Source organism: Balaenoptera ricei, chromosome 1, assembly GCF_028023285.1.
Source record: "Balaenoptera ricei isolate mBalRic1 chromosome 1, mBalRic1.hap2, whole genome shotgun sequence".
Classification (NCBI taxonomy): Eukaryota; Metazoa; Chordata; class Mammalia; order Artiodactyla; family Balaenopteridae; genus Balaenoptera; species Balaenoptera ricei.
The window spans coordinates 89153510-89165599 of record NC_082639.1 but is presented as its reverse complement, the minus strand read 5'-3'; the positions used below and the strand labels follow the sequence as shown (position 1 = coordinate 89165599).

Genomic DNA, 12090 nt, shown 5'->3' with positions numbered 1-12090 from the left:
TTTTGAACTTAAAAGCATAAGGAATGTCATAATGCCTATTATTTGTTAAGGGCTATGTACTTTACTAAGTACTTTCATATCTATTATCTTAGCCCTTAAACCACCATTTATGACAGATAGTATTCCACTAAAAAAAAAGAATAAATGAAAAAACTGAAGTTTGTCACATAGCTAGGTGGCCAAGCACAGACTCAAATCTGTGTATTTAGCTCATAATCCCCTGGATTTTCCAGTATATCTTGGCCAATGTGAATATATCTCAAACATTTTATTTAAAATATAAGCATGTAATAAACATTGTTCACTCAGAATCTACTTAAAGACATATGCTATGCAATAGAGTATGGATACAGGAATTATTCAAGTCCTAAAAATTTAAACTAAGGTAAGTCTTTGGAATTTTGAAAGGGTAAAGTTAGGAAGTACTACTTTATATGTCAGGTAGTACAAATAATTTAGAAAAGCCTTAGATAAATCAATAGATAGTGTGTCCATAATGAGTGACTAAGGAGATTTAATATATTTGGGTCTTCTTTAAATGTATTTTTGGTACTAGTGTTAGTTTGAATGGATTCAGGATAACGCATTTGCTGAATTGAATGGTGGTATCTTTTTTTGTTTTAATAGCAGTCACCGAGGAGACACTCTGTGTTGGCTTAGCCAGGGTTGGAGCTGAAGACCAGAAAATTGCAGCAGGCACTTTGCAGCAAATGTGTACTGTGGACTTGGGAGGACCATTACATTCCTTGATTATCACAGGAGGCAGCTTGCATCCACTGGAGATGGAGATGCTAAGTCTGTTTTCTGTACCAGAAAATAGCTCAGAATCCCAAAGCACTGATGGACTCTGAACATAGGCATTTCTATTGTTAGATGTTAATTTCAGTTATATATGCACATACACATATTTGTGTAAGAAATCAAACAGGTCTTTTGGTTTACCTAATAAGTATAAAACGAGTGACCAAGAAGAAAGATGCTGACTCAACAATGCTTGGTTTCCTTTGTCAGTGAGTTTTTTCCCTATGATATCATCAGTTTTTGCTGCTATTTTGGCAGTTTTTCAGGATGTACATACATGGAGCAGACCAAGCTGGAAAACTTACAGATAGACATCCATCGACAGAATCATTTAAAAGCAATTTTTGTTTATGAAATCAGTTTATACAAGGTGGAACTTTCTTCTTTCTTAAAAAGTCAGATGTCCTGACTGCAAGATAAGTTGTCCTGACAGCATTTGGTATTAATGCATATAAACAGAGGTGGGAAGAATAAGTCCCCACCCAACAGTCCTACTTACTTAAAGCTCAGCTGAGCACATGCCACAAAATGACATCCTTTTGAATTGCCTTGTCTTGTTTAGCTGACATCCTAATTATGTGCCTCATATTCTGCTGTATTTTGGAGGTTATATAACTGTTGAATTATAAATGTTCAGCCAGCCATGTACAGTTGCTGTTTGGTTTTAAATAGCATCTTTCACATCCAAGCTGACAAATGGAAAACTTGCTGACTGCAAAATAAAATTTTTAAAAATTTAGGTTTGAAAACAACAGTGGATTGGTCAAGATTTATCATATCACTTAACAGTTAATATGCCTCTGTATGTATGCAAGTAGCCACATTCTTCTTCCTCGTTGTAAATCACACTCCATTTATTATGTTTAATGACTATGAAGTCTCATACTTTTATCAGTTTATAACAGAAATAACTTTGCTACATGTTAGTTTAGTTGGTCTAACTCTGAGTACAGTTGACCCTTGAACAACACAGGTTTGAACTGTGTAGGTCTGCATATACGCAGATTTTTTTTTCACTAAATACATACTACAGTACTACACAATCCATGGTTGGTTGAATCCTCAGATGGTTAAATCCATGGATGTGGAACCAGGGATGTTTTCAACTGCATGGAGGGTCAGTGTCCCTAACCCCGACATTGTTCAAGGTCAATCAACTGTGTTTTCATGGCCTAATCAATTTATCTGAACTCTGTTCAGTAGATTCATAGGAAGTTGAGCAACTACTTCCCTACTTTCTGGAAGCATCAATTAAGAAGAGATTATTTTGAGTTATTTCATTTCATTTGAGATAAAAGATATTTTAATATATGTGAAACATTCTATTTTCACTCTGTTGGATGAAAAAGAGGAGAGAGACAAGGACATTTAAGTACCAGTTCTGTATTGTTTTTTTCTAAGGTGTTAAACAATGAAGAATTATAAGGTGAAGGCCTTCTGGTTTTGGTAGTGGTGGAATAGCTTGTAATGTACAAACCCTCCCAATTATAAACTTGGAAAAATATAATAAATAAGTGTCTAAAGGCACTGGGAAGTGACCAGAAGCAGCCTGAGAACTATGCTTATATGACTTTTCCCTCAAGGCATTCACCAGTCTGTCTGGTGAGGGGGTGGCTAGAACTGAAGAGAAAGTTGCAGTCTTAATGACTTGAGGTATTGGAGGAATTGGGGGCTGCTTGAGGAGCTGTAAATTGAAGGAGGAAATTCTAGAAACGAAGGTGGCACTGATGGAGGAGACTTCCAATCTGCATATGATTTCCTCTTAAGTCTTTGACTAACTCCTGCACTGTGCATGTGCAGGGAAGATTCTAGTGAACCAGGTGGAAAGCCATAGCTGGAAGGCTGAAAAAGCTAAGCAAAGATTGTTGCTCTCAGTTGCAAGAGAAAACAGAGTTTGAATCCCAACAAGCTAGAAGGCTTGGTAAGTACCTTAGGCTTTCCCTCAAATCCCTAGAATGGTTGTGTATTATCAGTAAAGGCTGTGCCCAGCACTGAGGATTTGTGCTAAAACTAAAGACAAAATCTTTAACATAATGTAAAATCAAGCTTCCATAAAATCAAGGTGATTAGCCAATAATTTAACTGCCTACTAGAACAAAGCTTATTACTTCCGGAGCATAACAAAATGAATCAATCTATCGACAATGCCTAGAATACTATAAAATATTATGAGGCATGCAGTGAAACAGGAAAATATGACTTATGGTCAAAAAGAGAAAAGCACACAGTAAAAAGAGATCCCAACATAATCCAGATACTGGAATTCGCAGACAAGGATTTCAAAGCAGCTATTAGACCTATGTTTGAGGATGAAAAGGAAAAGTGGTTGTAATGAATTAATATAAATGGTACTCTCAGCAGAGAATTGGAAACAAACAAAAAACCCCAAACGGTTGGACTTAACAACAGAGTGCAGATGATAGATGAATAGAAATTATTGATATCTATCTGAGGAATAAAGAAAAAAGGTCGGAGGGAAGAAAAAAAAAAGCACAGAACCTCAGTGCCATGTGGGGCAATCTCAAGCAGTCCAACAAAGATGTAACTGGATCCCCAGAAGAAGAACAGAAAGGAAATAGGGTAGAAAAAATACGAGTAAGTAAAGGCCAAAGTTTACCCAAGTTTGGTGAAACTATGAATATACAGATCCAATAAATTTAGTGAACTCCAAGCAGAATAAATGTAGAGAAAACCACACCTAACACATCATAGTTAAAACTGATGAAAACCAAAGATAAGAGGGAATCTTAAAAGCCACCAAAAGTGGTATTGGGGAACCCACCAGGGAATAACAAAAATTGACTACTTCTCATCAGAAATAGTGGAGGTCATAAGACAATGGAAAGACAAAATCTTTACACAAATTCAAAAGCAAAACAAAACTCTTATCAATCCAGTGTTCTATATCCAGTAAAAATATCCTTCAAAAATAAAGGCAAAATAAAGCAATCTTCATGAAAACAGAATTTGTCACTAGCAGACCTGCACTGCGAGGAAAGCCAAGGGAGAATTTTTGGGCTGAAGGTAAATGGCATCAGCTAGAAGGAAGGAAATAATAAGTATGTAAGTATAAATGACTATCAGGTTTTCTTTGCTTCATGTTTTTAAAAGACAACTGACAGTTTAACATAGCATTGTGGCATATATGTAGCTGTAAAGTATATGCAAACAATAACACAAGTTGCAGGGGGTAAAGGGAATTATACAGTTGCATAATTATAATTATGCAGGTTGTTACATTTTATTTGAAGTAGTAGAATACTAACTGTAAGTAGACTGATAAGGGTATGTATTGTAATCCCTTGTCAACTACTATCAAAAAAACACACATGGCAGAAGTAAAAAAGAAAAAATTAAGGAATTAAAATTGAATACTGAAAGATATATGGTTAGCCAAAAGAGGGCAGGAAAGGAGGAAATAAAGGTCAAAAAACATAGGACGAAGAGAAAACAAATAGTAGAATGGTAGAGTTAAATTCAAACAAACCAATAATTGCTTAAATGTAAATTAGGTAGTCTGATGAAAAGGACTAGATTTTTTTTTTTTAAAGGCTCAACTAAATGTCTATAAGCGTTAAACTTTAAATATAAAGATACAGGATGAAAGTAGAAGAATGGGGAAAAAATAGACCATACAAACAGTAAGCATAAGAAAACAAAGGGCTGTATTAACATAAAACAAAATGGACTTCAAAAGAAAGAGTATACTAGAGATAAAGAAAGACTTTTCATAAAGAGGAAAGGTGCAGTTCATGAAGACATATCCTAAATGTGTATGCATTGAATACCAGCTTGAAAATACATGAGGCAAAAATTGACAAAACTGAAGGACGATATAGACAAGTCTACAAAGTTGGGGATTTTAACAATCTTCTCTCAGCAACTGATAGAAGTAAACAAAACCAGTAAAAATATTGATTGGACAACACCAACAATTTGGGTCAAACTGATCACTACAGTTAACAGTGGTAGACTAGACATTATTTTCAAGCACATATGAAACATTCACCTAAGTAGACCATATACTTGGCCATTGACCACAATGGAATTAAATTTTAAATTGCTGACAAAAAGATGTCTATAAAAGTCCCAAATACTTGGAGATAAAACAGTATTTATTTTTAACTGAATAAAAACAAACGTAAAATGTGAAAATTTCTGGGATGCAGACCTTAGAAATTTAGGCAGATGCAGTGCTTAGAAATTTATTGCTTTAGAATAGAAAAGAAAGTTTTAAAATCAACGATCTGTTTTCATTTTAGAAAGCTAGAAAAAGAAAAGCGTATTAAGCACTAACTAGAAGGAAGCAAATACTGAACATAAGAGCAGAAATTGGTGAAATAGGAAATGGACAAACAGTAAAGAAAATTAAAGCCAATAGAATGTCAGAATTTTTAAAGGCTAACAGTAGTGAAAGCTACCAGGATATGGAGTAACTGAAAATCTCAGTATTGGTAGGAATATAAATCGGCACAACTACTTTGGAAAATAACTGGCAGTTTCTTATAAATTAAACATACAACTGCCCCCTGAACTAGCAAAACCAGTCCTACGTATTGACTCAAAAGAAATGAAAACATATGACAAAAAATAGTCTGTGAATGTTTATAATTTTGTATATTTATTCATTTATAGCCCCAAACTGGAACCAAGCCATGTGTCCATTACAAGAGAATGCATTTAAAAACTGTGTGTTTTACGATGGAATATTACTTGGCCATAAAACAGAATGAGCTATTGACTCACACACAGACGTGAGTGAATTTCAAAAACATGTTAGGTGAAAGAAACCAATGGAAACATATGTATATGTATAACTGATTCACCTTGTTATAAAGCAGAAACTAACACACCATTGTAAAGCAATTATACTTCAATAAAGATGTTTAAAAAAAAAAAAAGAAAGAAACCAGATACAAAATAGTACTGTACACTTGCATTTATATGAAGTACAGCAACGGGCAAAACTAATTAAAAGAAAATAGTGGTTACTTATGGAGAGAGTGAAGAGTGACTGGAAAGGGACAGAAAGGAACCAGGGTCATGGAAAGTTTCTGTATCTTGATGGGGTTTTGGTTGTATGAGTATAAACATTTATCAGAATTCACTCAGTTATATAGATATAGGATCTGTGCATTTTTCTGTGTTATAATTACCAGATAAAACAGGGTACGCATTTAAATTGAATCTCAGATAAACAATGAGTAATTTTTTTAAATACAAATATGTCCCATTCAATATTTGGGACACATTTATACTAAAAAAAAAAAAAAAAAGATTATTTATTTGAAATTGAAATTGAATTGAGTGCCTGTGCTTTTATTTGCTAAATCTGGTAACTCTAATCTGTATGTAATTTAACCTCAATTTAAATGAAATTGTAAAATGAAAAATGTGCACTATTCATCAGCAGAAAAAGGATGAATGATATTGGTTTTGGTCTACTATTGTGGAATCCCAGTGTTTTGGCCATTAAAGTTGAAACACCTAAACACTACATTCATTTGTTTGTTTAATAGTTGTTAGCCCTTTAATACTATTAATACTATTATTTTTAATGCTATTTTAAACTATCATACAGTGAAATCACTCTCGTAATCCAGACACAGAATAGTTCTATCACCCAGAAAAACTCCTTCGCCTTATCCCTTCATATTCACCCCTCTACCCACCTATAATCCCTTGTAACCATTGAGCTGATCTTTCTCTATAGTTTTGTCTTTTTGAGCGTGTCATATAAATGAAACTGGCTTCTTTCAAAACAAAATGCTTTTAAAATTCATCCAAGTTATTGCATGTATCAAAAGTTCATTCTTTTTTATTGCTAAGTAGTAGTCTCATGTATAGATACACTGTAGTTTGTTTATCCATTCACTATTTGAACGAGATTTGGATTTTTCCAATTTTTAGCAATTACATATAGAGTTGTTAAAATATTCACATACAGGCTTTTGTGTGAACGTAAGTTTTTATTTCTCTAGAGAAGATAGGCAGGAGTGCAATTGCTGGGGCATATGGTAAATGTACATTTAAGTTTATAAGAAACTGCCAAAATGATTTCCAGAGTGGCTGTGTCATTTTGCATTGCTGCAAGCAGTGTGAGTGCCCATTGCTCTGTATTTTTGTCAGCACTTCATACTGGCAATATTTTTATTTTAGCTATTCTGATAGGTGTGTTGTGGTATGTCATCATAGTTTTAATTTGCATTTTCCTTATGGCTAATGATGTTGAACATCTTTTCATGTGCTTATCTACCATTTTATATCTTATTTAATGAAGCATCTGTTCATGCCTTCTGCCCACTTTTAATTTGAATTGTTTTCTTATGGTTAAGGTTTGAGTGTTCTTTCTTGCTTTAGGCTGTGTTGGGTCTTCATCGCAGCACATGGGCTCTTCGTTGCAGTACACATGCTCTCAAGTTGCAGCGTGTGGGCTTTCTCTAGTTGCAGCATGGGCTCTAGAGCATGTGGACTCAGTATTTGCGGTGTGCCGGCTTAGTTGCAGTATGTGGGATCCTAGTTCCACGACCGGGGATAGAACCCAGGCCCCCTCCATTGGGAGCGTGGAGTCTTAGCCACTGGACCACCAGGGAAGTCCCAAGTTTTCAGTACTTTATAAATTCTGGATACAAGTTCTTTGTCAGATTGTGATTTGCAAATATTTCCTCCCAATCTCTGGCTTGTCCTTTCATTCCCTTAACCATGTCTTTGGCAAAGCAAAAGTTTTTTATTTTGATGAAATCCGGTTTATTACTTTTTCTTGTATAGATCATGTTGCTGTTACCATGTATAAGAACCTATCACCAAACTCAAGGACATGTAGATTTTATCCTATGTTTTCTTCTAAAATTTTTACAGTTTTGCAGTTTACATTTAGATCTGTAATACATTTTGTTAATTTTTTTATGAAGTGTGAATTTTAGATGAAGGTTCGTCCTTTGTTTGTTTTTGTTTTTGTTTTGCGTATAGATACTCAATTGCTCCAACACCATTTGTTTAAAAAGACCATCTCTATTGAATTGTTTCTGCCCTGTTGTCAAAAATCAGTTGGCCATATTTGTTTTGACCATATTTGTGTGAATCTATTTCTGAACTCTTTGCTATTCTGTCAGTATATGTCTCTTTCCCTTCTATAATACTACACTGTCTTGATTTCTTAGTTTTATGATAAACCTTAAAAACAGCTAGTGTAATTCCTCTAGTTTTTTTCTTTTTTCAAAATTGCATCTGGTTCAGTTCCTTTGCCTTTCTATATAAATGTTAGAATTAGCTTCTTGACATCTATATAAAGCTTGCGAATTTTGATTGTAATTATTTGATAATGTTGCATTTCATGTGGATATTTTAGGGTTTATCTTTTAGGGCTTTGCTCAGCTTCTTGAATCTGTAGTTTTATGTCACCAAATTCAGGAAGTTACCAGCCATTATTTCTTCAAATATTTTTTCAGCAGTGTATGTATGCTTCCTCACTGTATGCAGAGTCCTTTCTTTCTGGGCCTCTGAGAACAAAATGTTAAGACATTTCTTATTGTCCCACAGGTCTCTGAGCTCTGTTCTTTTTTTTTTTTTTTAATCTATTTTCTCTGTTATTTAGTGTGGATAATTTTTATTGATATATTTTCTTTCTTTCTTTATTTTCATTTATTTATTTTTTTAAAAATCTTTGTTGGAGTATAATTCCTTTACATTGTTGTGTTAGTTTCTGCTGTATAACAAAGTGAATCAACTATACATATGCATATATCCCCATATCCCCTCCCTCTTGCATCTCCCTCCCACCCTCCCTATCCCACCCCTCTAGGTGGTCACAAAGGTCCGAGCTGATCTCCCTGTGCTATGTGGCTGCTTCCCACTAGCTATCTATTTTACATTTGGTAGTGTATATATGTCCATGCCACTCTCTCACTTCGTCCCAGCTTACCCTTCCCCCTCCCCGTATCCTCAAGTCCATTCTCTATGTCTATGTATTTATTCCTGTCCTGCCCCTAGGTTCTTCAGAACCATTTTTCTTTTTTTTAGATTCCATATATGTGTTAGCGTATGGTATTTATTTTTCTCTTTCTGACTTACTTCACTGTATGACAGACTCTAGGTCCATCCTGAGTCTGTCTGTATGACAGACTCTAGGTCCATCCACCTCACTACAAATAACTCAATTTCATTTCTTTTTATGGCTGAGTAATATTCCATTGTATATATGTGCCACGTCTTCTTTATCCATTCATCTGTCGATGGACACTTAGGTTGCTTCCATGTCCTGGCTATTGTAAATAGAGAGGCAATGAACACTGTGGTACATGACTTTTTGAATTATGGTTTTCTCAGGGTATATGCCCAGTAGTGGGATTGCTGTGTCATATGGTAGTTCTATTTTTAGTTTTTTAAGTAACCTCCATACTGTTCTCCATAGTGGCTGTATCAATTTACATTCCCACCAATAGTGCAAGAGGGTTCCCTTTTTTCCACACCCTCTCCAGCATTTACTGTTTGTAGATTTTTTGATGATGGTCATTCTGACCGGTGTGAGGTGATACCTCACTGTAGTTTTGATTTGCATTTCTCTAATGATTAGTGATGTTGAGCATCCTATCATGTGTTTGTTGGCAATCTGTATATCTTTGGAGAAATGTCTATTTAGGTCTTCTGCCCATTTTTGGATTGGGTTGTTTGTTTTTTTGATATTGAGCTGCATGAGCTGCTTGCATATTTTGGAGATTAATCCTTTGTCAGTTGCTTCTTTTGCAAATATTTTCTCCCATTCTGAGGGTTGTCTTTTCATCTTTTTTATGATTTCCATTGCTGTTCAAAAGCTTTTAAGTTTCGTTAGTTCCCATATGTTTTTGTTTTTATTTCTATTACTCTAGGAGATGGGTCAAAAAGGATCTTGCTGTGATTTATGTCATAAGAGTGTTCTGCCTATGTTTTCCTCTAAGAGTTTTATAGCGTCTGGTCTTACATTTAGGTCTCTAATCCATTTTGAGTTTATTTTTGTGTATGGTGTTAGGGAGTGTTCTAATTTCATTCTTTTACATGTAGCTGTCCAGTTTTCCCAGCACCACTTATTGTAGAGGCTGTCTTTTCTCCACTGTATATTCTTGACTCCTTTATCAAAGATAAGGTGACCATATGTGTGTGTGTTTATCTCTGGGCTTTCTATCCTGTTCCATTGATCTATATTTCTGGTTTTGTGCCAGTACCATTCACTCACTCTTGCCTCTGTCTTCTCCATTCTGCTGTTGAGTTCATTTTGTCCGTTTTTATTTTGGTTACTGTTCTAAAATTTCCACTTGGTTGTTTTTTATACCTTCAATTTTCTATTTTAACATTTGTTGCAAGGTAAGTGACTCTTCAAGCATTTTTGTAATAGCTGCTTTAACGTCTTTGTTGGATAATTCCAACATTGATGTCATTTCAGCCTTGGTATCTGTTGATTGTTTTTCATCTGGAAGTTGAAATTTTTGTGGCACTTTACCAAGTAATTTGGATTGTAGCTTAGACATTTTGAATATTCTATCATGAGATTCTGGGTCTTGTTTAGCTTCTATGGTGAATGGCAATCTTTCTGTTTTAACAGGCAATGAACCTGATTAGATGCAGAATGCCGTCACCAGCCCACCTTCTGTGGACTGTGGTTCCAGTGTCAGTTCGGTTTTCAAGAACTGCAGTCCCTGTGATCTAAGATTTATGTGACCTGGTCTGGAACCTAGGCAATCTGGGACCTAGTCAATTGGATAGTTTAGTTCTGAAGTTCTTTTGGTATGCTAACTAGGATCAGATCCAAGCATTAGTGACTTGAGAGTGAACTTTGGGGTTCATAATGAACTTTACAATGTTGCTTTCCTCCCTCTCTATGATCTCCTCACTACTTCCTGGTTCCCTAGTCTCCCTTTCTTTAGTCCTCTGGCCAGAAACTTGGAGTTCTGTTTACTCTGTTGCTCTGTGTCTCATACCTTCATGATTGGGCCTACATCCTGACCTATATGGAGGGGCGATAGAGGAAAAAAGCAACAGAGGTTTTCGCTACCCTCTTGAAATCATAACTCTGTCAAACAGAGAAAAATTCTCCTCTCTCAGTTGTAATTCCTGTGGGTTTCCATAGTTGCTGGCCACTACTACAGGATTGTCTAGGGGAAGTCTTTGGAAGCCAATGGGAAGCCTTTGCTCCAAATGATATAACTACAAATGTAGTAACTTTGTCTTGATTTGAAGTTCTGAGGAAATCAGTATGACCTGTGTACAGATTATTGCTCAAGGGGAAGTAGTATGATGCACATACAGGACAGAGAACCCCTGTAAGGTTGAACAACAGTCTGATCTAACTTAATGCCTAGGGTGGAAAAACAGTAATGGCTAATCAGACAGACCTTATTTATAGTTTTAGAAGCAGTTACAATGTTTTCAAAAGTCCAGGCCAAATGGCAGGGTTCTAATTGCTGTGAAACTATACCTGTGCTTAGATGTGAATCTTAACTTCTTGTTTACTTGTACAGTGAGTGTCACCCTTTTAAAATATTATATGTACCTAAAGTCAGGAAATACTTTGGGGAATGCTTTTGTTTTCGTATTATTTTCAATCCTTTGACTTTAGCAGGGACTGTCTTTCAAAGAGTACAATTCACTTTAACAATCCATACAGAACCATTTTTCAAAGAGGTGCTAAACTTTATATTGTAAGCATAATTCATCCATTGTTTTCAATAAATTTTGATTGTTTAAACTGTGCCAGACTTGATGCCTTTGAGTATTGTCACACTGTTACCATTATTACTCCTCTTGGTTATAGGAATTTATTAGATAAAGTTGAATTATTCATTTACATGTTGGTAGCTTGTGCTAAGCCTGAACTTCATGGTAGATTTTTTTTTAAGTCTGGAAGTAGAGCTGGATGAGCTGACAGATTGTTTGAATGAGCTTGAATCCTATTAAAATGATGTTTTCTTTTTCTTTTTTGTATACGGAATGAAAAATACTAAATTGCTGTCATTTTATCTACATCTGTTAGACCTGCTTGCTTCTCTCTGTCTTTGCTGTTTCTCTGGTCTAGAGTAATGAAAAGTTTGCTTATTGCCATATCATGGGAAATGAGATTGAATAAGGAGGGAAGGCAAAGCATTATGAGTTGCTAAAGTTGTTCAGAGGAATTTGTATTTGATGAGCACTTAGAGAGCCACTCGATTCCTGAGCTGAAGGAATAAAAATGGAAACTGGGAAGCTTACTCTGTTAGTATAACACAGGGTGGCTTCTGGGGGGAAGGAAGCCAAAAACTCTAGATAAAGAAAGATTGGGTA

General features: G+C 35.3%; 1 protein-coding gene across 2 annotated transcripts in view; it reads left to right on the top strand.

The window, feature by feature from the left end:
- DPH5 (diphthamide biosynthesis 5) overlaps nucleotides 1-1536 on the top strand; it is a 36165-nt gene extending 34629 nt beyond the window's left edge. For both annotated transcript variants that reach the window (XM_059900559.1, XM_059900570.1), the window contains one exon: nucleotides 628-1536. In XM_059900559.1, the coding sequence (XP_059756542.1) occupies nucleotides 628-851 (224 nt within the window). In that variant the 3' untranslated portion in view covers nucleotides 852-1536. The remainder of the gene's footprint in view (nucleotides 1-627) is intronic.
- Nucleotides 1537-12090: the final 10554 nt, after the last annotated feature.